Below are 27,268 nucleotides of genomic sequence, written 5' to 3'. Positions count from 1 at the left end.
TCGTTTTGGTTCGATTGTGGTGTGTTGATAATGCACTGATCAAGCTGGAGATTGAGGAATGTGGAGTACTCACTCCTGGTTGTGATGAGTGAATTGTCTACCGTGCGGTGTGATCGTGTGCTTGGTCTTTGGTTGCAGGTACACGGGCATCAAGTGTCGACGGAGAGCTGCCGTGGATGTGCTGTGGCCGATGGACCGTGCGGTGGATGGCGGTGAAGGGCAGCCGGCACCGGAGCTCGGGCCAGGCAGCAGCTGTGGCGTCCACTCCTGGATCGAGGGCGCAAGCACCGGTGGATGGCGGGTTTCTTGGTTTGCGCCACAAAACAAAGTTGGCGGATGGCGGTTGAAGACGCCAAGTCGTGGAGGCACGGGCGTCGGTCTCGGGACTAGCGGAGGAACGGGCGTCGACGGCGTTTAGGGCCGCACTGCGGGCGAGGAAGGCGTCGGGCGGCGTCTAGGGCCGTCAGAAGGCCAAGGCGGGAATGGCATCCAGGGCCACGGCGTGGAGGCGGGAATCTTCCCGCATGTGGAGTTTTGGCGGTTTTCTCAAAACCGGCCACCTACCCGGGTTTCGCGGACCCTCCAAAACCGCAGACCGGATCTTCATCTACGTGGCGGCATCGCGGAGAAGACTTCGATTCAAAGAAAGAACCTCGGCCGTCGGATGAGTCTTTGTATCTTTTTCCGGTTTCGCCCCTACGGGCTTTCTAGTGTCTAATTAAGTCTAGGGGTATGTTAGTTTTTTAGTTCTAGAGTTAGTGGGCATAAATATCCCCTCTCCCACTCTCTCTCTTTCTCTCTTTTCCTAGCGCCCAGACGAGCTGCCTCTCTCCCGTGCGTCTCCTCTCTCTCTCCCTCTCTGTTCTTCTCTTTACTTCTCTAGGAGTAGAAGTCGAGGTATGGATTCTTGAGACTTGGTACTGAGATTGAATGGGAAAGAAGGCCCTTCTCTCCTTGTGCCCTCCGGGGTTTTGAATTCGAATCAATTTCGTACGTCTCTTGTCTTCCATGAGCCATGTTTTGATTTTCACGTGGTTGTTCTTGGTGCTCATGATCGTGGGTTGTTCATGGTGATTTTGTGACTCCGTGGTGTGATTCTAAACCATCTAGCCTTGTCCTAAAATCCCCGGAATCACGAGTCCTCTCGAATCCAAGATTTTTACGTTCTAGAGAAAACCCCATTCTTGCTCCGATTTCTTCGATTCCTCTTAATCCGTGAGGACCTTCGTTGAAATCTTTTGGGGATGTGTTCTTGAAGTCATCATCTTCATTTCCCCAAAATTTGAGCTCCTTTGGATTTGATTTGATCCTCCAATCATTGAGATTTCCAAAGGTCGCGGGCTGGAAAAATCGTTTCTGGGCACGGGCAGACGTTTTCCTATCACCGGTTAAACCGACGCTTGTGAGATGGTGCGTCGGATCAACCGGTGAGTAGGTTTTTCGCACGTTAGGGTTTTTCTGTTTTCCCTCTGGTTGCACCGGTGCATTCTCTCTCTTGTGCATCGGTTCAACCGGTGATACCGAGCTAGTGCTTCTCTGGTTGCTGTTTGACTCGTTTAACCGACGAGTTCATTTTGCTCCTCACCGGTTTAACCGGTGAGCGATTCTGTGCCTTGACTGTTTTTGCACGTCGGTTGAACCGACGAGGTGCCCTTTGTGCACGTCGGGTTAACCGGTGCTCACAGGTCTATTTGAGGTCTCTCTGGACAACTGCACCGACGTTTTAAGTCGATTTTATCGGATCATCTGGTGCAGGTTCGTCGATTGAACCGACGCCTTTTAAACCTTTGCGTCGGATCAACCGGTGATTGCTTTTTCGTGCTGGCGGCTCTGTCTCACCAGTTTAACCGACGAGTTCAAGTTCATATACGTCGGATCAACCGGTGAGGTATACCGTGCATTTTCTAACGCTGTTTTTGCGTGTCTGCTTCCACATTTTGTCGTGTTTGTTCCTAAGGTTATTTTGTGTTAGTGTAGCTTCTCTATAGCAACTCTACACTTCACATAGGACTCTAGGGTTGGGTGCGCACTTGGGATCATAGGCCAAGCTTCCGATTGCGATTATTTTTATCAGCTCCCAGTCACGTCCCCTTTGGTCGCCTTCTCAGTTCCTCAGACACCAACTACCAACCACAGCTCGTCGGCAAGAACGAATTGTGTCGTCGGCAATAGCGAGACGCTATAGTTCGCTCGGACGAGACAGCCCACGGGAGGAGACTGCCAACGCCGAGTAAGGATAGAAAAGTACTGAAACCGCGAGCACAGCCGGGGCGGGAAGAGAGCGTAGCAGTAGCAGACTAGCAGCCGCTGAGGACTGAGGTGCTGCGCCGGTGGCCATGGCGACCGCGGCCGGCAAAGCGGCTGGTCCGGGCAGGGCAGGCTATGAGGACGACGGCAGAGCGAGCGAGGCGCCGCGATCGAAAGGGACGCGACAGGTGCGCACGTGGAGCCTCTTTCCGTGGGAAAAGCGGGCGCGAGTGACAAGCAGACACGGACGGCCTGCACGGGCGCGGATTCTCAAACGCCGCAGCCCTGCCCCCTCCTCTCCTGCTCGCCTAGCTTTCCGGCGATTGGACGTGCCAAAAGCCGCCGGCTAATGAAGATTTCTAGTACCGTAGTAGCAGGTAGGGCTTATCTGTACCATTGAATCCCATTCTGAGATTCGTGCCCATGTCAGGATGGTACAAAATTTCTGTCATGAGCCTGCGCGCGTAGGGGAGGAGTGTAGATACATATTTTGTATACAGTGGCTGTGTTTAGATGAGCTGAAAAGGGAGAGAAAAAGTCACAACAGTCACTGTAGCATACTGTAGTACTTTTCATTTATTTGTGGTAAATATTGTCCTACCATGATCTAACTAGGCTCAAAAGATTCGTCTCGCAACGTACATCAAAACTATGCAATTAGTTTTTTTATTTAACTACATTTAGTACTCCATGTATGAGTTATTTACTATATTTAATGTTTCGATGTGATAGGAGATATGATGGATGTGATGGAAAATTTGGAAATTTGGTGGAAACTAAACACACCCAGTGTGACATCTGGCCAATCAAAACTTGGATTCTGTACTAACGGCCCAGCCACGGAGCATTAGTTTAGTCAATCCCGAGGTGCGAGTTCAAAATTCGAAATCACCGGGCCCAAAGAAAATCATTTAACTGGCAGCCACGCGCTCACTACTCCTGTTCCTGCTTTCAGGAGCCTCGTAGCCTCCGGGCGATTAGAGGCGATGCTCGATACTGTAGGCCACCGCAAGCTCGTGGTCGAGGGATTTCGAAAAGGAGCAGAAGGTCACCCTCTGATGCAGAATCCAGATGCCCATGGGTGTGGTCCGCAGGGAGAAGCTACGGCTGGAGCAACTCTTCGTCAAGGCGACGGTTGCGTGCTTCAGGCGTCCGTAGTTGGAAGCGATTGGGTCAGATCATCGGGATCAAGGTTTGGTTTCTGAGCACAAGAACTCTGTTCGTTTTCTTGGATCTTTGGAATTTGGGGGAAAATTCTGTCCCGATCTTGCAGTTTCAACTAAAACAAATTAATGGCGCGCGGTCTGTGCTCCTGTTTTTGCGTTTTGCTCGATACAGTTTAAACTTAGATGAACAAAATGGATGGATTGATGTCACGTTTGCTGGTAGCAAACGAAATCGGTTAAATTCCAGAATCGAGGAGGTGCCAGATTTGAACATGTCGTGTCTAAGGTATGGTTCCTGCAGAGCGGGTATGAAAAGGTTGCAGTATTCGGTTTCTGTATTGCTTGTTTTTTCGCGAATTCGACAATGCTAGTCATTCTTATATCTGGGGCAAAGCACGTGTGCCAGTCCAGATCTATACCATTTTGTGTATTTTGCTGAGATGTGCACTTTTTTTTGTTTCCGGGGAAAGCTGCATTGGTGGTACAGATGTGGAGCTCCGTACTGGGAAGAATGCTGGTACAAGTACTACCGGGTACGTGTTCTGACTGTAGCTTTTGTAGACTATGTGACATGTCCAGTTTGAGTAGAAATCAATAATGGTTCCATCTGCAGAGATATTCCATTTGAGATTTGTGCAGACACCAACTGTACTCTGAAGAGTAGTATCGGGTAACAGCTTTGTGTTCTGTGTTTCGTCTCAAACATTGTAGTACATTTCTTAGTAATGATTAAAGAATTGCTTTGCAAAATTTAATTAGATTGGGGAAACGGTGTATGTCGTGTTTATTTTGTGGTTACCTGCAGTGTTAGCATGGAAGCTGCAATGTTTAATTTCAATGCTGTCCATTTTTTGTAAATCCTGTGTTCTCATTGCTTACAAAAGCTGAAAATATATTAACAGCAAGCATCATAACTTACTAAGCCAAAAATAAAATTAAGAATCATGACAAGGCACCACTTACACCAATAAAGCAATCAAAATCTTGTTCCCCCCTACTAGCACACATGACTGCCATCGCCCTCAGTGATTCTTGATCAAACACCTTAAGTCGAGGAAGAACCTTGTGGGGTTTGTTAAGCCTATTGAGATCAACATTATCCAGGAATAGAATCTAACAAAAAATGAAAAACCGATGAGTTAGCAAAGAAATCTTAGCACAGCAGAAAACAATCCAATCAGCAGTGAATCACCTGCAAGAAATAGTGGCACCCAGATAGTGATGTAGCTCGGCCCTTACTAATAATTTCAGCTCAGACTTTCTGCGCGGGTACAAGCACATGTCCATATACGTAGAGGCACCAATTATATCTGTCAAGCGACCCTGGATTCTTCAGAGCACCCCAAAAATCAAGATTCACATGATCGTGCTTCACACATGGTGCTAAAAGATGGCAGATAACAAAAACAACAAAAGCTACTTTGAAGCCATCTATCTCTTGGCTTGAAGACTGATCATCAAGATGCTTTCCCAGAACATACTCAATTCCCTTTATACTCCGTGGCTCTGAGTCTGCTAAACCGATGCTAGACCGCAACAAATCTAGTTGTTCATCAGTAACTGACGTTGACGACACATCAATCTCACCACTGGGGATGCCCAGAACGATGCCAACATCATCCTCGTGGACATAAATCCGCCTAGATGGGCCGAAAACCAAACAACTCTCCTCGTTGTCCAGTTTACTAAGCAACCAGACAGATTGCTTAAGATTCAACTTGCTAATGCAAGGAATTTCCAGAATTCCCCCAAACCCATAGTCCTGGATAATTTGGTTTTTGAATTTACTGAACTTAGAGACAACTGAGAAAACTGACTTTGGAGAGCAGCGGCTGGTGATGTTAGATCCAGACGAAGCTTCATCATCACTCGAATAGGGGGGACGACGCTGTGACGGAACCGCCACCGCGAGCTCTCCCAGCTGGAGCAGAAGATGAGGGACCAACGATGCGCCTGGGGTTGGATGGGAACTCAGGAACCCACTTCTCATCCCTCTCGACCACCATACTCCTACTCCAGCGGACGCGACGAACAGACTAAAGAAAACTGAGAAAATGAACACAACAACTTAGCACCTATATAAACACTGTGTACATACATAGAAAAAAATGTGAGGACCAAAGTCATGTACTTAACAGTAACAGCCTTCGAAAAGAAAACTGTTACCAGTGGCGCCACGGCAACCGGTGAAATATCTCATCCTGTACACGGTGGTACTACTTACTCCATATCTAGTACCAGGTGATAACTGGAGACCCACCACCTTCCAATTCAATTATCGAGACTACTAAAATAAAACACAAAAAATGGAAAAACAAGGGTCACATGATCCCGGCAAAGCCACGACTACACATTACCACCCACCAACCTGAGAGCTATAAAATAAGAAGACATAAGGGGGGGGGCTTGGACAACGAGAACTTTCTATCACCTCAACTGTACCCCGCCAGGCAAACAACAGATATACGGAATGAAAAAAAATCAAATACATGTGAATACATCCGCAAAGGACAAAGTTTCATAAATCTCGGTACACAATCAGCGTCCAGGATACAATCGACCGCAGTGGTGCGGTACAAAATCATTTTTTCGGGCCTGCCTGCTCTCGCTGCCGTGTCGACCGGCAGAGCAAGCTGCGGCGCTGCCGGCGGCCCATGCTTCCGTGCGCGCTGCGTCTGCGCGGCTGTCGCCTTGGCGAGAGCCTCTCTCTCGTTAATCAGGCGGCCATCATTGCCGGAACGTGACGGCACGCCTCCGTCCGCGGTGTAAAGCGGCGGGCAGGCGGACCACGCGCCGCGGCTCTGGGCCTGCCCGCGACGCGCCGCGCTGCCCCTGCCCCGGCCGCCACGCACGGGGGGGGCGTCACGCTCGCGCCCGGTGTGCACGGATGGCCGGATGGGTGCCCACGGCGGAAAACCCTGATCCGTTGGGCCATGGGGAGCTGGAGACGCGGCTACTCTGCAGCATCTCATCTCCGGCTCATCATCGTCGTCATCCTTGATCCTTCTTCTTGAAGGCGATACTAGATAGGATCATGTAACCGGGGAGGAGGATCAGGAGCGCAGGACGTGTGGTCCAGAATCCAGAGCGTGGGTTGGCTCCGGTACACTCGGCACGGAGGAGCGCGTTGAAGGCAAGGCCCTGCCCGTGCGGCCGCGCCCGGGCAAGGAACAGTGATTGCACTGCACCAAGTCGAGCGCTCAGGCAATCATTCCGAAACAGTCTGTCTGTCTGTCCAGATGGGAGATGGCTACTACTCTTAGCGCGCTTACGTGGCAGGATGGCATCTCGCGGAACCCGGATGGGCAGGGCAAGGCATGATCAAGGCATCGAGGTTCTATACCCTCCCCAATGTTGGTCCAGAGTGATGCTAGAATATGAGAGAGAACATATAAGCATCACTATCTACGCTGAAACGTGCGATGCTAACCCCAAAAAAAGTTGGAGCGGCGCCTGTAGGTGCCAGGGTTAACCATTTCGTTTTCCGGTCAAATCCCGGTGTTTACCGGAAACGAAATTTCGTTCCGAAATTTCGGTAAATTTCGGCGAATTTCGGTGAATTTCGGTCGAAATTTGTTGAATTTTGAATTTGAAAACGAAATTTTCCGAAAAATACCGAAATTTCGAATCCCGATAACTAGCGGAAACGGAAAATTTTCCGAAATTTCGGCGAAATTTCGCCGAAATTGTTAACCCTGGTAGGTGCACCGATGCTTGCTCAGTAAAAAAAGGAAAAAAGTACATGCAGCAAGCAGCAAGAATCCTACAGCCACACATCTAGCCATCTTCACTCATTTGTTTTTACTTTTTCACTATTTTGGTGGGTCCTACTAGTAGAGCTTGAGAAGAGCTTCACACTGCGACGTATGAAAGCGATGCCAAACTATTTAACCTGGGCCCAAGTTTTATTTTGGGCATCACTCCACACAGTGGAGGGCCGCTTAAAACAAAGATCAGGACCCACCAAAAAAGTAAGCTTCGCTTCTCAACTCCTGCAATGTGCAGGCTTCACTAGCGGTGCTTGTAACCTGTACAAAAGTACCACATCTCCTACTCTTTCAAGTAGTTGGGGAAGGAAGCCAGTACACAACAATAATTTTTTAAGGAGTTAGCACCGGTGGAAGAACTTTCACCGCTCCCGGTTTGTCTAGGGCAAGCATCGCATGTCCCAGTGTGGAAAGTGATTCTAATTTCTTCTCTCCATTTCAAGCTTCACTCTGGACCAACATTATGGAGGGCCTAACAAGGAGTGATAGAACCGCACTTTCGATGAGGAAAAGGCTGTCCAAATAGAGTACACCAAAACATAAAAGAATTTAAAGGAAGGAGTACAGCAAAATTAAAGACCCCCGCGCTTGGCCGCGGATCTATCTATACTATAAATAAAAGTTAAAACAATTGAAAACAATTCTCACAAAGATTAGGCCCGCTGTACCCCTCACGGTGGCCCCACTTGTCAGGCCAAAAGGTATGACGAAAGGGAGGGGGAGATTGATTTCGTCAATGTTTTCCACCAAAATCCTATTACTTTTTACACTAGCAATTTTCTATACCCACCTTTTGTACCCACATATTATTTTCCTTTGGCACACAGATACTTTTCTTTGCATATTCATTGACCCATAATTCACATCATTTTTTTTAAAGGATAATAATTGACATTATTGTTTATGGAAGGAAAAGAAAGACGTGTATTAACATATTACTTTCCTTTAGTATACACATACTTTCCTTTGCACATATGTTAATCCATAATTTACGTCATTTTTTCTTTTGAAAGGATAATAATTGACGTCATTGTTTATAGAAGGAAAAAAAGACGTGTATTATTTTTAGAAGAAAAATAAATGGCATCGTTGCTTGATGGTTGTGAAAGGATATTAATTGATATCATTGTTTTATGGAAGAAAAAGAAAGATGTATATTATTTTAGAAAGAAAATAAATAGCATTATTGCTTGATGAAAGAAAAATTAAATACGTACCTGTGGCACGTACATCTTCCCTAGTATAAATAAAAAATAAAATAAAAAGCTCAAATAAAGCACCATAAATGTTATATTATTGCGCTCATCCAATCCATGGAACCAAGCTTGCTAAAGGGGTGCTAAAGGGCATTAAATTTAATCTAAATAATCTGAGGATCGGACTTTCATTGTATGCAATTTTGATCTAATATAAATATGTAAGGGTTAGATTGGATTGCGAAGAGAGCACTAGAACCATAATCCGTTACCACCACAAGCTACAACCTGTACACCCACCCCACCCACCAAAAAAAATCTAAAATGTCAAAGTTCGTCCTTGAGGATTTGAAGAAACAAGTAATAAGTACATTGAGATGGTCTCCGCATTGGTTGTTTTCGCGGTTTCACTCCTTGTTGATTTGCATGAATAATCTTCCCTCAGCCCTTGATGAAGTCTTCTTTAAGTGACATGATGTCCATTCTCTTAGAGCTTTTCAAAGTGGTAGAGGGTGTCCATTTATAGAGGGGAGCGAGTGCCCATGGTATGACTGTGTCGGTATTGTGTTTCGAGAAACAAATAACTCATTTGCGAGACCATGCAACAAGTTTTATTTAAATTGTATGACTAATTGACTACAAATTAAACTAAATATTTTATGACATACATCGACCCCAGGTACGGAAAATATGAGGTTCGCGAGGATTGTTGAATATGACTCGCTCATATTTTAACGCTTACACTTATCCCCATAAAAAATATTAAACAGCTTATTGACGTTACCTTGACTTTTAAATTTCCTGTAAAAGTTCTCAGAGTGGAATTGCTATTTGAAATTTCAATATTATTTTAGAGTGGGTACTTTTGTCCTACATAATAAATTTCAATATTATTTTAGAGCGGGTACTTTTGACCTCCATAAATTTCAAATTATTTTAGAGTGGGTGCTTTGGGCATCCATAATCAAATTTCTTTTTTATTTAAAGAGTATAGTCCATCTGCAGTTATCAAACTTGTTAGAGGATGCCACATTTTCTTCACAACCGGAGGATGCCACATTTTCAACGAACTAATCCAGGTTCCTCAACTTATTAGTTGTGTCAATTGATGTCCAAGTATCAATAATTAGCATATAATTACCCTTTTTATGGCAGGGTGATATGGCCATGTCTCCTCCATCCTTCATGACCAACTTGGAGCTTTAATCCTGACGAGAGTAGAGAAGGTGTTAGGAAAATATGTGGGACATATGGAATTTTACTTCTTTTTTTTTGGTTTCTTGTTTTCTAGGGTAAATAAATCGAACGATAGAGATAAAAATGGGCAAAACATGTATTTTAGTCCTTAACGTTGCTCTGAAAGTCAACTTCACCTTGTACTATTAGATTGGCCAATTTAATTCTCCAACTTCTAAGTTTAGGTCAAACTTATCCTTTTGGGCTGATATGGAGCTTCATGTTAGCATAATAGTAATGCAAAAAGTCTATTTTACCCTTAGCTTATTCTCCTCAGTTTTTATTGTGGTGGGATTAACTTTGGGCCTGTTTGGCAGGTCTCCGGCTCCTCCAAAAATAGCTCCACCTCTGGCTCCTCTAGTGGAGCGGTTTCTCTGGTGGAACTGAAGTCATTGTGAAAAACATTTGACAAAACAGTTTCTAGTGTTGGTGTCTACTCACGGAGCCGCTTGGAGCCACGTTTTGTGGCTCCACCTCTCCAATGGAAGCTGGAAGGGGCTCCAAGTGCAGCTCCTTGTCTGGAGCTGCTCCAAAATGAATCGTTTGGCAGAGCTCCAGCTGGAGCCAGTTTTGGAGCTTTGCCAAACATGCCCTTTGTACTACAACAGTTGGCCTGCTTACTGAGAGAGAAATTGAAGCACAGCTACAGCTTGCTAGCTGATTGCAGCTAAGAGACCTACGTGTTTATGCTTTATATTTATTACATGCTTGCTTTTGCGGGGAAGGAGAAATGGGAGCTGATTAATTGATGTGAAGCTCATATCACCGAGAAAGGAGTATGTAGCTAAAGGGCTGCATGGGTATGGCCCGGCATACTCTAACCCAGCTCAACAAACACATATATTTATATCTCTATCTATCTATCTATATTTATAACTATTTCTAAAGCAAGTAAGATTTCCACCTAAATTTTTTGTTTGGTCCGTCTTGTGTCATTGACAACTGGACCATAGTCCATTCCGTATGCGAGTCCGACCAAACCCTCCGTCCATGACTCGATCATGTAGATCCTTACAAATTAACAAAAAAACAATTATACATATCCGATACTTATATCAACTCTATTCGTAGCAACACACGGGCATAATTGTCTAGTGTTTCTAAAGTAAGTAAGGTTTCCACCTAAGTTTTTGGTTTGATCCGTCTTGCATTATTGACGGGTGGGCCTTAGTCCATCACGTATGCGAGTCGGACCATCCCTCCGTCCACGACTCGATCACGTAAATTCCTACAAATTAGCACACAGATAATTATATGTATCTGATACTTATATCAACTTTGTCCATAGCAACGTACAAGAATAATTGCCTAGTACTATAATAAATGTTGAAATAACTGAAACCTTTTCTCACCAAGATCAGACCGACATGGAGGTCCCATTTGCCAGGCCAAAGATTGACAAAAGAGGGCGTAGATCCATGACAATGATTTTTTTGGTAAGGCTTGTTTGATATCCTAACTTGCCGCGCCGCCTCGGTTCCTCGCTTCCGCCTGGCACCAGGCCACCTCCCACCTCCGGACATGGTGAGAGCTTTTTCCCCTCCATTCTCTCCACAAATTTTCTCTAAATCTCTAATCCTAACTTTTCTTTACTGCAACATAATTTGTTAGCTAGTTTTGTTGTTAGATTTTAGCATGATTTAGTTCAATTGATGTAGGTAGTAGATGTATGCAGTAGAAATTAGGATTGTATTACACTAGCCTATCAACCCGTGCTCATGCATGGGTTAATAATTAGAATGAATCTATAATGATCTTTAAAGCGAATAAAAGTTTTATCTAAATTTTTAATTTGATCCGTCTTATGTCGTTGATACCTGTATGCGAGTCGGACCAAAACTCTCTATCCATGACTCGATCACATGTATCCCTATATAAAATAATATACGGGCAACTGTATGTCTCCGATACTTATACCAACTTTGTCCTTAGCAATGCATGGTCAAATTTGCCTATAGTTATACCTATTTCTAAAGCGAGTAAGGTTTCTACCTCAATTTTTGGTTTGGTCCGTCTCGTGTTATTGATAGGAGGGCCTTAGTCCATCTCGTATGCGAGTAGGACCAGCCCACTCAGTTCAAGATTTGATCATGTAGATTTCTACAAATTAACACACGGGCAACTATACATATCTGATACTTATCGCAGCTTTGTCCAGAGCAACGCACGGGTATAACTACCTACTAAAAATAGAGCTTATAGCTAATAACTATAATTATTTATCTTTCCCTCTTTCATCTATTAAATATTCTAACATATGCTCTAAATACATATTTATCATTATCTAGTTGCAATAGATTTTATTTCGCATCACACCTCCATGCATGTATGTTTGATATATATTTAATTGAATCATTTGTTTGTGAATTAGTATTCTTATCTTTTTCATCATACATGAACATATGGTAACACATATGATGGGTAGTAAATAATAACATAAATAATATTATTAATAATGATAGGAATAGTAATTAGAATTTTATATTGGTGCACTTTAATAAAGCCCAGCCTAGCGGTCGATGCGTCACTCGCAAATATCACTCTGGTTGTTAAAGATTATTGGTCTAAATTCCAACGGCAAAAGAAATCATTGAAAAAAGGCCCAAGTTCAAGGACGCTGGTGGCTAATGTTGGCAAGCAAACGCCATTTGGGTATTTCGCCACATCAGAGCGTACGTATGAGAATATTTCTCGCACTCCATCCACGTCAATAGAGTGCTTGAGAAAATTGCTTCTGCAAGATATCCGAGGAGATTAATATAATTGGATAATTTATAGACAAATTAGGAGATTATTTGTATTATTTTTTATAATGGCAAATGTGGGTAATTTACACGAAAATTAGGGGGGTTACTTTAGTCTATATTCATAATGGCAGAGGTGGGTAATTGTTAGGAAAGATAACAGATTCAATGACTGTTATAATTAGAGTTGTCGGATTGATGGCCGGATGTTTCTGATTTTTATGAGAATTTCTAGAATTTCTCTATTTTTGTAGAGTGTCCACTTAGGATCCTATGTGGCTTCCTGTGGAAGCTTGAAAGGAGCCTCCAATTAGTAATAGTAAGATTGGTCGATTACTCATTCATGTATTATGTAGACTTATTATGCCATTTAATAGTTGTATGCCGAATTATTGGATAATTTTATGAAATTTCTACCGAATTGCTAAATGGATTTTGCTGGTTAGCATATAAAAATTTTGGTTTGGCATACCCCATAGGAAAATCCTAGCTACGCCAGCTGCATTGATAGTTCGCTGGCTTGAGAGTGCTACTGTGCTAGAAACGGATAAAAGAGAGGAAGCACTCTTGCTGCTCTACTCGAGCAAGGAGGAGCAGAGAGCTAGCTTCTTGGATTTGGTAGGAAATCTTGATCTGCTCCATCAGTTGGTCCAGCACAAACGGTGATTTCGGAATTTGAGGAGAGGAAGAAGGCAAGGGCAAAAATAACTTTTCATATTAGTGTCGTTCCAACATGGAGCGCTTTGTAAGTGTGAGAACAATTTTAACCCATAATGAAAGCTGAGGGACTAGATTGGCTATTTCAAAAGTTAGAGGACGAATTTGATCCTCGAGACAAAGTTAAGGAATCGAAACATCTATTTTGCCATAAAAATGAAATTTTTGGGCAACACAAATGCCATGTAGGAAGATCAAGTGCAAATAAAGATGTTTGGACCTGAGTTAAGTGTTTAACAAATTCACAGACCTGGCTCTACAAATTAATGATTTTGGAACTGTATAACACCCTCGAGTAAACTTAGACCCTAAACTCGTATTATTGTATCACTGGAGACAGTGGTGGATCCAGAAAAAAATTTAGGAGGGGCTGAAAAACACGCTACAACAACTTGTAGCTCCATTAAGACACCCCACAAAAGAGAAATATAATAGTTTGAAGCAGTATTATATTGAAACATCAATGACTGATGAAAATCTAAAAATACATCATGAAAAAATAAAATTGCAGTTTATCCATACCGAAAAGCCAAAGTTCGAAACTAATAGACGACGCGCATGACGGTGACACCCATTATTCATCCGAAGAAGCAATCTACAGAAATAGATACAATTGATTAGTCAAACATATATGAACCTACAAATTATGAATTTAGAATAGAACAGAGAGTACCATCAATTTTTAGGCATTAACATACGACGGTTTTTCATCTCTTCAAACCTCTTTTTGATCTTTTCATTTTCAATCTTTCTAAATATCTCCTTCTCATTGTAGCATATCATCAAGTCATTGAACCATTCATCACCCATTTTACTACGCAAATCTATCTTTATAAGGGACATGGCTGAAAATATCCTCTCTACTGAAGCAGTTGCCACTGGTAGTATCAAGGTTAGCTCAATGAGATGATAAACCAATCGATAAGATGTGTTCATCTTAGTCTTGACCATAATTTCAGCAACTTTTCCAAGTTCAGAACATCCAAGGAACTCTTGAGTTCTTCTAGCACGGTTGACGAATGATTTATGTTCATTTGGCAAAAGAGCAAGCTCGCCAATATTAAAATTCTCAGCATAAATTTCAGCAAGTCTCATGAGTTTATCCACATTGAAATTAGAGGAGTTTCTTGGGTTAAAACAAGCCATACATACTAATAACTCTGAACTAATTTCACTAAATATGGTTTAACTTAGTCAAGATGTCATCAATGGCGACAAGAAAAATCTCAACATGATAGTAATGCATGTTTGTTACCTTTTGCTTCCTACGTCTAGATGTCCCTCTGACATTTATTTCCTCATCCATATCCGGCACTTCAATCTCATTTTTCTCACAAAAAGTTTTCACTTTTTTGAAATCTATCATATAAATTACCAAATTACCTATCAAACATTGAATCATTGAAATAGAAATTGAATCCTAGATCCGGGAAAATAGAAATTGAAAATAAAAATCAATTCATACCTGGGCGGTGGGCGGTGGTCGTGGCCCTCTGCCTCTGCACCTGTGCAGCAGCGGCAGGTCCTTTCCTCCTCTGCAGCTGGGGGTGCAGGCCGCGCCCTGCAGTCCTGCCGCCCTGCGCACCCACGCTGCCGCGCAGCGGCGCAGGCGTGCCGCGCGCCGGCGCGCGAGGCCGCGAGCGAGCAGCTGCGCAGGCGTGCCGCACGCGGGCAGCCTGCCCGTTCGCCGCGCCTGGCCGGGATTGCTGTGTGCCGCCCCTGGCCCCCTGCGGACTGCCTGCTGCGAGCCGATGGATGGGAAACAAGCAGGACTGAAACAAGATAGGGTTTTCTTTGCCACGGTTGGGCCTTGGGCTTGAGGTCTTACTGGGCTGCAATACTATTTTCTTTGGCCCAACTCGTGAGCAGCCGATTGCAGCACTTCTTCAACCTCCAGCCTCCCCTAGAGCTTGCATGTTGTACCAAAATTTCATGGAGGGGCCCCAGGGGGGCTCCATGGCTGTGGTGGCGGTAGGGGGGGGCTCCAGCCCCCACGACCCACCGTTTCTTCCGCCCCTGACTGGAGACCCAAATATAAATTTGCCATATTATGTTTCGTGACAACATGTTCATATCTCTATCCACCTTTCATGACCAACTTGGAGCTCTCACCTTTACTACCATACGCATTTTCTTTTTTAATTCTTCCTCTTTAATCCCGTCACCAGTCAGTACATTTGAATAGCAATCATTGAAATGTCTCTATCAAAAGATTCTTTAGCACCAATGTTCCTTTCAAGTTTCAACTCTGATTTCTATGCATCTAGATATATGTTTAGATATACATACATCATGCCCCAGCTTTTACGGCCGTTGAAAACGACGTCAATGAAGATTATTTGTTTAAGTGGCACTTTTCACTTCCATCAGGCCCGAAATACTACATGAATATTTTTACTATCAAAAGAGATACTCTAGTTTGAGTACCGGTGGTTCTTGCTAAAACATTTAGTCCGGAAAGGTACATCACTTGTACATGATCTGGAAATAGTACACACTGGTAGAATTTAGTTCGAACGGAGTAGTGGGCTATAGTTGATAGTTGGTGGCTGCAAACAGCTTATCATGAATGATGAATCACTCATTCTTTTGTTCTTCTATTATTTATTTACCAGTGCGGAATAAGTCTCTCTAATCCCCAAAATTAATTCAAATTATGTACTCCTCCTTGTGAGCAGGTAACTGAAAATGTTGCAAAAAGGAAGAAAATTCTTAGAATGACATTATTGTTTTCATCTACCAGAAACTGAAAGATCACCCTAAAAACACGTTAGGTATACAGGGCCATGGACCGACCGCAAACTTAGATCACATTAGAGCAAGAACTATAAGTACCTAGTCAGCCGGCTAGGAGCAATCCATGTCAATAAAAATCAGAGCTGCATGTAAGAGAATAGGAGAAAGAGAATAGAGCCGTCATGCTGAGATACAAGAATCGAAAAAAGTGATAGCCATTTGCTCTTAAGCCAATAGCCATATAAATATTAGTGGTGTACATCTTGAAGCCAACCATTCTAAAACCCAATTTGCAGCCAATTTTTTTTATATAAACAGACGATATTTCCAACTTTATATGACACGTCAATAGCATTTAAGCTTCAGCTAGTTAATCATTAGCCATGTTCTTAACTGTCCACTTTCTAGTTGGACGTAACTGCATAGGAGGCTCGTCACTATTCGAGATAGTGCAAGGACCTAATGGCCATGTTTGGTTCATTCTAATCTATTCTTTTCTAGAAGAGAATTTTAAATGCATGGATGACTACATGAAGTCTATTTACAAAATCTCTTCATAGATGTATGTAATTTTTCACGACAAATTTAAGGATGGTAATTAATTGATGATTGGCTACAATGATGCTACAGTAACCATTATCTAATCACGCGGTCAAAAATCTCATTAGATTCTTCAAGGTTTCTAGCGCAGAGATTTTGAAATTAGTTTTCTAAACTGATTTTGTTTGACACCGTAATTAGTAGTCAAAATTCGTTCTAGGGATTTATAGAAAGTAACCAAACGGTGCCAATGTATCTATACAAATCATTCACTTGCTAACTTCCAAATCGTTCAGTTATTATCACTTCTAAAATTAGAACATTTAATGACTACTGCTTAATTCCCGAAAGGATGCCAGTACTGAAAATGCGTTACTGGTTCGACGAGCTATCCATCAGCTGGGAAGAAGCCGCCGGCGGCGCACCAGCAGCCGAGGTGAGCTCAGCTGCAGCCAACCCGCCACCGTCCAAAACCAGAGCCGATCGAGCGTGAAACCACACGCCCCTGCCTCAGCTTGACTCGAGGCCCTCCTCGCACGCCGCGCGGCACCGGCAACTCGCTCGCTCCCATAGTCCCATCCCCACACCACCACCCACTCCACTCCACCGTCTCATCACGAGTACCAAACCATCGAGCACCCGAAAAGGAGGCAAGGCAACCCACCCGAGGAGGAGGAGAGGGGAGAGAGAGAGAAAAAACAAGAAGCTTTCGCTAGCTGGCCAGCTAGCTCCCCTCCGGATTCGAGCTAGAAAGGCGCCTGGGCGAGCTCAGAGGAGCGAGAGGAAGGGAGGGAGACCGAGGAGGGGCGGGATGGGAGGGGTGACGTCGAGCGTGGCGGCGAAGATGGCCTTCTTCCCGCCGACGCCGCCGTCGTACGCGCTGGTGGAGGACGCCGGGGCCGGGGTCACCACGCTCAGCGGCCAGCCCCACCGGGAGAACGTCGAGGTACTGCGCCTCCGCACGCGCAAGGGGAACACGCTGGCGGCGATGTACGTGCGCCACCCGGACGCCGCGTCCACCGTGCTCTACTCCCACGGCAACGCCGCCGACCTGGGCCACCTCTACCAGCTCTTCCTGCACCTCTCCTTCAACCTCCGCGTCAACGTCCTCGGGTGAGCTCGCCTCCCTCGGCCGCTTTTCCCCTAGTGTGGCTAGCTTCGCCTTGCTTGCTGTCCTGTCCCCTTCTCGGTTTGGCGTGATCTGTGGATGCTCGTAGGCACGCGCCTCTTGGTTGCCGTGCTCCTGGACTTCGGGATTGCTCGATTTGTCGCCGTCGATGTGTGAAATCGCAGGTTTTGATGCCAAATTCTTTTCTTTTGCTCCCTAGTTTGCTCTGGATTTTACTAAATTTGGGGAGAATTTCGTTATTTTGGTATGCTTGTCTCACTTCCCTTTCCTTTGTCCCTGTTAGTCGGCTTCCCGTAATCTTCTGTGGGTATGCCCATATTTGAGGATTTTTATGCTTTGGCGTGGGAATATTCATTTCCTTCTTCATGGGTTTCTGGCTTCCTTTCGCCGAATTGGGGATATACATGACGTGATATATGATGATGCATCGAATTTTGGGTTTACTTTTTTTTAGTAAAGTTGATGCAAATAGGCTGTGCTTTCAGAATCTTTCTTTAGTATTTCGGATTACTGTTTTTTTTGGGGGAAAGCGATATATTTTTGTGGGAGTTCGTCTTCGTCCCTTTTTCCTGGAATTTTCTCTGATCTGTTCATGGTATCACGGAATGTTCAGCTACTGGGCTGAAACTTCTGCGCCGCTCAAGATCCTGCCTGGCTATTTTGGGGTTTCGTATAGCAGCTTTTCTTGAAGAGGGAAACAAATTCTTGCGCAGGGCAGTCGGCCTGTCATCATGATAGTTTCTGCGCTGCCAGCTTTTCTCAAGTCAAATGTTTGCTATACTGCGAGTGTATTGTTGAATTTGGAAATTTCAGCTGTGATTTATTTTCTTAAAAAAAAAGAATTCCACAATTCTTGTTGTGGTTGACCAGTTGACCCTGTGCTTACACCACTCTTGTATTAGGAGCTGACTTATCTATCCAAGGGAGAAGTCATTGATGGTCCTAGATTTTGTTTGGCATGAAGTAAATGATGTAGTCTCTCCTGGTCAGCTTGATGTGCAAACTGGTTTATTATAAATCAAACAAAAATACTCTTCTTGTAGACTTGGCTCATTGGCTTTGCTAGTTCCTGCGTGGTGCATCATTGGTACATTTTTAGAGTTTCTTTTACACATGATCTGGGCAGTACTTCCGGGGTAGAGCAAAACAGCTTCTGAAGCTGGTTTAGCTTCTTCTTCTCTTTTAAGTGGTTGGAGGATTGGAGCCTTCACTTCTCCCGAGGACTGCAATAAGCTATGTTCTTGTTACATTGTGGGACCAAACATTTCTTTTATATGCGCCCTTCTTGCATTACAGATTCAATGTCTCTGCTTGTAGAGAGGTTTTGATATTGCTATATTGATCTGTTTTGAATCAAATAGACATTTCTGATGATTTTTATCTCGGACTGCATATTCTATCCGGAGTGTCTCTAAATTATGCCGTGCTATAGATGACTGTTGCTAAAATTTAACTGTAATGCCTATGATTGAGACCAATATACTAATTTCATGGCAAATCATTATCTGGATATGTTTCCATTATTGCTATCTTCTTTATGGGCTCTAAATAGATTCCAATTTATGCTGCATCTAGCACTGGATTCTTTTCCATTATGGGATGGAACTGTTTGATAGAGTTTGTTTTGGCATGTTATGATGCGTTGGTAGTGCTCAATTGTCAATTGGCACATACTTCAATATTGCTTCATGATATCCTTTATGGAAAGTTCATCAATGAACTGTAATTGATCTGTAAATTACTGTAAAGTTTTCTAACTTAGGTGCCTCCCTTTATCTCAAGATGAATCTATTTGAAGGAATTTGGTCTCAGTAATAGTCTTATAATCATTTCCTAAAACAAAAAGGGTATGACAGAAACTCAGTAATATTGTCTTATAGCTTGCATAAAATGAATTTGGAAAATCAACAGTATTTTGGCATGCACAGCTAGAACTCAACCTGTGAATTTGTTTGCACGTTGATAATATGGAGAGCTCCTTCGTTTTGAATTTTGATAGAACATATGTAAGGTATCTTGTGAACAAACAGCATTGCAACTAGTTGGTTTTTCTTGTAACCAGAGGCTAATAGTAACTATGAAACTATGCAGGTATGACTATTCAGGATATGGGCAATCATCCGGAAAGGTATGTTGAAGATGAGGAATGTTATTTTTCATAACAAAACCAAGTAAAATATACTTTTCTTACTGTTTCCCTTTCTGGTTTCAGCCGAGTGAGCACAATACTTATGCTGATATAGAGGCAGCTTACAAGTGCCTCATAGAAAACTTTGGTGCCAAGGAAGAAGAAATAATTCTTTATGGACAATCTGTTGGGAGTGGGCCTACTGTAGATTTGGCGAGTCGATTGCCTCGTCTGAGAGCTGTTGTCCTGCATAGTCCTATATTGTCAGGGCTGAGAGTTATGTATCCTGTGAAACGTACATATTGGTTTGACATATACAAGGTTTGTTATGATCTGCTCCTCACTGATTTCAATATTGAGTCACCTGATCTATGCTCTCGTGTCCTGCACTATCTCTATTTTATGCTGACAGTTCTCTATTTTTCATTTGCTTCCAGAATATTGATAAAATCCCTCAAGTTAGCTGTCCTGTGCTCATTATACATGTAAGTGTATCTCGAACTTACATTTTTTTTTCTTTCTCAAATCCAATTTGACAATCAATAGTCAGATGTCAAGTTATAATCATAGGTGTGTTTGCTTTTCAATTGTTGCTTTATACAATATGAGAGAAATAATTAAATTATATGCTATAAAAGCAGAGATAAAACCTTAAATTTGGATTACATAAATTACTATTAGCCTGCCCATCAACTTGCATTCCCACCTGAAATTTGGATAAGCTACTGCTAGGGGCTTAGTACATGTGGAGATGGTTGCCATATAGGTGTCTGGCTGTTTGTCTGGTTGGGTCATTGTTTGTTTTCGTAGGCGTGAGTAACTGAAGTCTTGCCATGTGGGTATGTGTGCATGTGTTTTGTGTGTGTTGCAAACTCTATGTGCTTCTTAATGCAATGATATGCAGCTCTCCTGCACATCCGGGATTTTTTTTTTGGGATAAGTTACAAGTGTTGAAGTATATATACTAAGCTTTTGCGGATCCAGTTGTTGAATAAAATTCATTGTTGAAGAATCCTTCTATCTATTTAGCTGCATTTGTTTTCGTCAATTGAGACCCATCTATTTGTCTGGTCTTTCTTGCTCTGTTCTATGTGGTTCAATTAAATTATAGTAGTTTCATAGCCCCCGCTTGTTACTTTGGTCCATTATGTACTTTTAGTTTGCCAAAATGAAAGCACTATTTACAACAACAACAACAACAACAACAACAACAACAACAACAACAACAACATAGCCTTTTGTCCCAAGCGAGACTTTTAGTTTGCCAAAATGAAAGCACTATTTACAACAACAACAACAACAACATGAAAGCACTATTTACAGGTCTGATAAATCATTATTCATGTAGTGGACACACTTCTTATTTTTAAATGTTTGGATTGCTTCTTGGTAACTGAATAAGATGTGGCGAATAGCTAATAGATCAGTGTATAGTTCTTATCTACTTAAAGCCTCATCCGATATAAAAGTTGTGAAAGACAGGATAGTGGGACACGTGCAAGTGATTTCTTAAATTTGCTGTTTTCTTGAATATCTGATTGTTATGCTTGATACCAAGATAGTATGAGATAATCTGGTAACAGTAATTTCACACTATATTTGGTCTGTTTGGGAAATTCATTGTTTCAGTGTACTCAGGTTGAATTTGTGCACGTATATGCCCGTGAATTTTTTTTAAAAATATTTTGTTGCACCAGTACGCCCTTGAGTTTTTTTCTTACCCGCATTTCACTAAAGATATCAACTGGAGGTCTTCTGGTGTTAATAGTGTAAGCAAATGCCCATAAGCTAATGTCATTGACGCGATACATTAACTTGCATTCATCTAGTTGAGTTTCAGTGTCTCGGCTCATCTGAATATTGAGTTATTTACGAATATGTTGCATTTCGGCAATGCAGTATTCAGAGTTAAAATATTGTGTTAACTAATTAGGTATCTGGATCTTACATCAAGTAAACAGAGCAAACAGCACAGTCAATAGAAAGCCAAAATAGAAAATTTTGGTCTCTAATCAGTACTTACAATGATTGTCCCCTGGGCATCAAATTGGCAAAAATAAGAATCATTTGGAAAAATGTTGTAAATTTCTTCGATTAGTAATCTGTTGATTGAATAATTTTTTCCTCCAAAATTTATTAGAACATAAACTATTGGATATATCATGGTCAGTAACATGTGGACCAGCTGAACACATATGACTTTGGTTGGGTACATGCATAACCCTTTTTTGGGTTCACATGTCCAGCCCAATGCCCATGGCTCTAGGTATTAGAGGTCAACATTCTTGGAAAAAAACAGTGGGTCATGAATGTGTTGCAGTCATCAAAGTTAATGTGTGATCTGCAGATTTTCTGATGATAATATTTTGCCCTACTTTTTTGTGCATTCTATATGGTAATATTTACGAATGGGTGTGCATACTAGATGAAGTATATATGGTTTAGAACTCGTATCCACATAGTATTTACTTATGGTATAGAGCATGCCTTCTCAATCACATGAGCTATATAACATTAAAACCAGATGGGTGAGACTTGACGTTGGTGTTTTTCAGAGCGTGTTAATTTGATAAACAATTCATAATGCCCTAATATACGTAGGCACATTGCCTTTTTTCCCCATCTGCAGTCAACTGTGTCAGCCTGTCAGGCCCTTGCAGCTCATGCCATTTGAATGGCACATCTGACAATATGAACAATGTTCATGTGCTCTGAGCTTATACACCAGCGCACACAAATAATCAGTAGGGGATCGCTCCTCCTGTTACAACAACAACAACATAGTCTTTTTTCCCAAGCAAGTTGGGGTAGGCTAGAGATGAAACCCGAAAGAAATAAGTTCAAGGTTCAGGCACATTGATAGCTAGTCTCCAAGCGCTCCTATCCAAAGCTATCTCTTTAGAGATATTCCAATCCTTAAGGTCTCTCTTAACCGACTCATCCCACGTTAGTTTAGGTCTACCTCTACCCCTCTTTACATTGTCGACCCGCTCAAGAACCCCATTACGCACCGGCGCCTCAGGAGGCCTTCGTTGGACATGTCCAAACCATCTCAGCCGATGCTGGGTAAGTTTCTCCTCAATTGGTGCCACTCCGACCCTATCCCGAATAACTTCATTCCGGACTCTATCCCTCCTTGTGTGCCCGCAAAACCACCGCAACATCCGCATCTCTGCTACACTCAGTTGCTGGACATGTCGCCTTTTTGTAGGCCAACATTCAGCACCGTATAGCATCGCCGGACGAATTGATGTCCTATAGAATTTGCCTTTTAGCTTTTGTGGCACCCTCTTGTCACAAAGGATGCCAGAAGCTTGCCGCCATTTCAACCAGCCAGCTGAAATTCTATGCCTAACATCTTCATCAATGTCGCCATCCTTTTGTAGCACCGATCCTAAATACCGAAAAGTATCCTTCTGGACCACCACTTGTCCATCTAGACTAACGTCTCCCCCCTCATGCCTAGTCGCGCTGAAATCGCACATCATGTACTCGGTCTTGGTCCTACTAAGTCTGAAACCTTTCGACTCTAACGTGCGTCTCCACAGCTCTAACTTCCTATTAACCACTGCCCTACTCTCGTCAACTAGCACCACATCATCAGCAAAGAGCATACACCAAGGGATCTCACCTTGTATATCTCTTGTGACCTCATCCATCACTAAAGCAAATAAATAAGGGCTCAATACTGACCCCTGGTGTAGGCCTATGTTAATAGGAAAGTCAGTGGTGTTGCCATCACATGTCCGGACAAACGTCGTCGCATCTTTGTACATATCCTTAATGAGGGTAATGTACTTAGTTGGGACTTTGTGCTTCTCCAAGGCCCACCACATGACATTTCTCGGTACTTTGTCATATGCCTTCTCAAGGTCAATGAAGACCATGTGCAAGTCCTTCTTCTGTTCCCTATATCTCTCCATCAATTGTCGTATTAAGAAAATCGCCTCCATGGTTGACCTTCCAGGCATGAACCCAAATTGGTTTTGGGTCACACTTGTCACTCTTCTTAGGCGATGCTCGATAACCCTCTCCCAAAGCTTCATCGTATGGCTCATCAGCTTAATCCCACGGTAGTTAGTACAACTTTGAACATCACCCTTGTTTTTGAAGATAGGTACTAATATACTTCTCCTCCATTCTTCCGGCATCTTGTTTGACCGAAAAATGAGATTAAAAAGCTTAGTTAACCATACTATTGCTCTATCTCCTAGGCATCTCCACACCTCAATGGGGATACCATCAGGGCCCATCGATTTACCTCCCTTCATCCTCTTCAAAGCCTCCCCGATCTCTACCTCCTGAATTCTCCTCACAAAACGTCTGTTGGTATCGTCAAAAGAGTCATATAACTCAAGGGTAGGGCCCTCACTCTCCCCGTTAAACAACTTGTCGAAGTACTCTCTCCATCTATCCATGATCTCCTCATCCTTCACTAGCAGTCGATCTGTCCCATCCTTAATGCATTTGATTTGGTTGATGTCCCTTGTCTTCCGCTCGCGGATCCTAGCCATCCTATAAATATCCTTCTCCCCTTCTTTCGTGCCTAGCCGCTGATACATGTCATCATACGCCTTACCCTTTGCTACATACACAGCTCGCTTTGCAACCCTCTTCGCTAATTTATAGCCCTCGATGTTGGCTGCACTCTTGTCAAAGTGGAGACGCTTGAAACACTCTTTCTTCTCCTTAATAGCCCTTTGCACCTCGTCATTCCACCACCAGGTGTCTTTCCCCTCCTGTTTGCCTCCCCTACTCACGCCAAACACCTCTGAGGCCACCTTCCGAACACATGTTGCCATCTTTAGCCACATGTCATCTGCGTCTGCTCCTTCTTCCCAAGGCCCCTCACCTAGCATCCTTTTCTTAAACGCTTGTGCCGCTTCCCCTCTAAGCTTCCACCACTTTGTTCTCGCAATCTTGACACGTTTGTCCCGGTGGACACGTACCCGAAGACGAAAGTCCGCCACCACAAGCTTGTGTTGAGGGACAACACACTCCCCAGGTATCACCTTACAATCTAAGCAATCACGTCTATCCTCCCTCCTAGCAAGGATAAAGTCGATCTGGCTCGAGTGTTGTCCACTACGAAACGTCACAAGATGGGATTCCCTCTTCTTAAACACGGTATTCGCTATCAACAAGTCGTAGGCTAACGCGAAGTTCAACACATCCTCCCCCTCTTGACTCCTGCTACCATACCCAAAACCCCCGTGCACTCGCTCGAACCCTACATTAGTCGCACCCACATGGCCGTTGAGATCTCCTCCTATGAAGAGTTTCTCGCTGGTAGGCACGGTACTAACCATGCTATCTAGATCTTCCCAGAACTGCATCTTGGTGCTCTCACTAAGGCCTACCTGAGGGGCATAGGCACTGATCACATTCAAAACCGAAACTCCCACTACCAACCGGATTAGGATAATCCGGTCGCCTTGCCTTCTAACCTCTACGACTCCATCCTTGAGGCTCCTATCAATCAAGATGCCTACACCATTCTTACCCGGAGTTGCTCCCGTGTACCAAAGCTTGAAGCCAGTATTCTCAACCTCCTTCGCCTTCTGGTCCTTCCATTTAGTCTCCTGAACGCATAGAATATTTACACGCCTCCTAATTGCTACATCAACTAGCTCTCGCAACTTACCTGTTAGGGACCCTACGTTCCAGCTACCTATACGAATCCTAATTGGTTCGGCTAGCTTCCTTACCCTTCGCACCCGTCGAGGGAAGTGCGAAGACCCTTGCTCATTTTTCACTACACCCGGGCGTCGATGTAGCGCGCCATTCAGGTGACGACCCGACCCTTGCTCACTTATCATCGTACCCAGATCATGATACGACGCGCCCTTGGGGGGATGGCGACCCGGCCCTTGCCCATTTATCACCACACCCGGGTTCCGATGTAGCGCGTCGCTAAGAGGGTTACGCCCCAACGAGTTTCTTGTGGGTTTCAAATCCATTAGAGTGGCTATTTTTATGCTGGTTTGCCAAAACCTAACGCAACCCTCCTCCTTTATCCGGGCTTGGGACCGGCTATGCTGAGACGACTCAGGAGAGAGTCTTCCAGTCAGCATAGGCGGAGTTATCGCTCCTCCTGTTACTTCAAGAAAAAATAATTGGAGTTACTGTTATGCACATGGAATAGATGGGAACTTTACAGGGATTACTTTGCAGTTTATCCTTAGATGTGGATAAATTTAGTGCATAATATTTTCACATCAACCAGAACATTTCTTGGTTTAATTTTTTCAAATTCACTCTGCATGTTATTTGCTAGGTTACGGGTGTTGATAACTCTTTTGGTGATATGTAGGGAACTGCTGATGAAGTGGTGGATTGGTCTCATGGTAAGCAACTATGGGAACTTTGCAAAGAGAAATACGAGCCCTTGTGGCTCAGGGGAGGGAAACACTGTGATTTAGAGCTCTTCCCAGAATATCTCAGGCACCTCAAGAAATTTGTCCATGCAGTTGAGAAGTCACCGTCCCATAGGCAAGCTTGGAGGGAAAGTGTGGATCGGATTGAACCGTCACGAAAGAGCATCGATTTCTTTGAACCCTCACGAAAGAGCACAGACCGCAGGGAGAAATCAAGGTCAACCCGAGACAGGATGAGAAATACTGAGCACAGATATAGCAATGTCGAGAAGGTGGACAAACTAAAGATCTCATTCGATCAGTTTGAGAAATCCAGGAGAAGTGTCGACATCTTTGAGAGGCCAAAGAGGAACATTGAGCAGCTGGACTGCGGTCGGAAGAGCGTGGACAGATTGGACAGGATTTGGGCCAGTTGAAAAAAAAAAGACTTTTTAACATCTTATACAGGTTATACATGGGGGTTGGTTGTTTTGGGGATTTTACTTCTGTATTTATCTGTGTTCACCCATGTGCTGGAAGGTGTGGCATAAGAGTTTAGTTTGCCAACACAAAGAAAGGAGTGAACATGAGCTAATCGCTGACGAGGGTTTTCTCTGTAGAACTCATGATGGTTGTTTATGTGGTGGAAGACGTGTATGTTGGTGTTCAACAAAATTGTTATTCTGTTAGGGGTGTTAAAACTGAATGGCATTTGGGACTAGCCATGGCAGCATTGTGTATAATCTGTTGCTTTGTACCAATACTGTTTTCTTCTCTTTAGTTGAATTGAGCTTACCAATTCGTGCAGATGCTCATAGTGCTTATGCCTTTTTTAAAGAAGAGAATGCATAGTTTGTTGCATTATATTCTGCTGGGAATTTCAGCTGACAGTTGTGAGCCACCTCTCACAAAATCACAATAAGATAATAACCCTATTATACCAACGTCTAAGAACATCAGCTGAAACAGAAGACATATATCAGGTTTCCTAAAGCTTGGCGGTGCTCACTTCTGTTCAATCATTCTCTGCCTTATTTACTTGGTCAGTTGGTCGTCCACCTTGATTTAGTTATTATTTACTTTCATACGTTCCCGCCTCCAGCCTTTTACCGACTAATAATTCACTATCACGCCGATGGAGGCCACATATCTGATGTATGCCTTTGGCTTCATGACCATGGCTAACAATCCTAATGATAAAATTCCCCTAATCCTTCTCCATTGTGTTAAGCCAATTCAAATCCATACTGCTCTCGTGTCAAAAGTTATTCAAATCCTTCTCCAGTGTGTAAAATGACGATTCAAA

General features: G+C 43.4%; 2 protein-coding genes and 1 long non-coding RNA gene across 4 annotated transcripts; 2 read left to right on the top strand and 1 right to left on the bottom strand.

Moving 5' to 3' along the window:
- The first annotated feature begins 3,156 nt into the window (after positions 1 to 3,156).
- LOC120666033 lies at positions 3,157 to 4,251 on the top strand. The gene is made up of 4 exons (XM_039945818.1): positions 3,157 to 3,439; positions 3,586 to 3,699; positions 3,884 to 3,946; positions 4,027 to 4,251. Exons 1-4 carry the CDS (start codon positions 3,234 to 3,236, stop codon positions 4,085 to 4,087), a joined length of 444 nt encoding a protein of 147 aa, XP_039801752.1. The 5' UTR covers positions 3,157 to 3,233; the 3' UTR covers positions 4,088 to 4,251.
- A 6,352-nt stretch (positions 4,252 to 10,603) lies between these two features.
- LOC120666032 lies at positions 10,604 to 15,060 on the bottom strand. 2 transcript variants are annotated; one of them, XR_005671515.1, is made up of 4 exons: positions 14,539 to 15,060; positions 13,747 to 14,456; positions 10,965 to 13,668; positions 10,604 to 10,840 (listed from the first exon to the last, which is right to left on the bottom strand). It is a non-coding gene; the product is annotated as an uncharacterized LOC120666032 (long non-coding RNA). The 2 variants fall into 2 exon arrangements; XR_005671514.1 differs by having other exon boundaries at positions 13,747 to 14,432; positions 14,539 to 15,059.
- Positions 15,061 to 16,853: 1,793 nt separating this feature from the next.
- On the top strand, positions 16,854 to 26,769 carry LOC120666031 (alpha/beta hydrolase domain-containing protein 17B-like). The gene is made up of 5 exons (XM_039945817.1): positions 16,854 to 17,462; positions 19,570 to 19,606; positions 19,691 to 19,927; positions 20,044 to 20,091; positions 25,920 to 26,769. Exons 1-5 carry the CDS (start codon positions 17,161 to 17,163, stop codon positions 26,397 to 26,399), a joined length of 1,104 nt encoding a protein of 367 aa, XP_039801751.1. The 5' UTR covers positions 16,854 to 17,160; the 3' UTR covers positions 26,400 to 26,769.
- Positions 26,770 to 27,268: the final 499 nt, after the last annotated feature.

The sequence above is a fragment of the Panicum virgatum genome, chromosome 3N (assembly GCF_016808335.1).
Source record: "Panicum virgatum strain AP13 chromosome 3N, P.virgatum_v5, whole genome shotgun sequence".
NCBI lineage: Eukaryota > Viridiplantae > Streptophyta > Magnoliopsida > Poales > Poaceae > Panicum > Panicum virgatum.
Note: the sequence above shows the minus strand (reverse complement) of the source record. Positions and strands in the feature narration are given on the sequence as shown.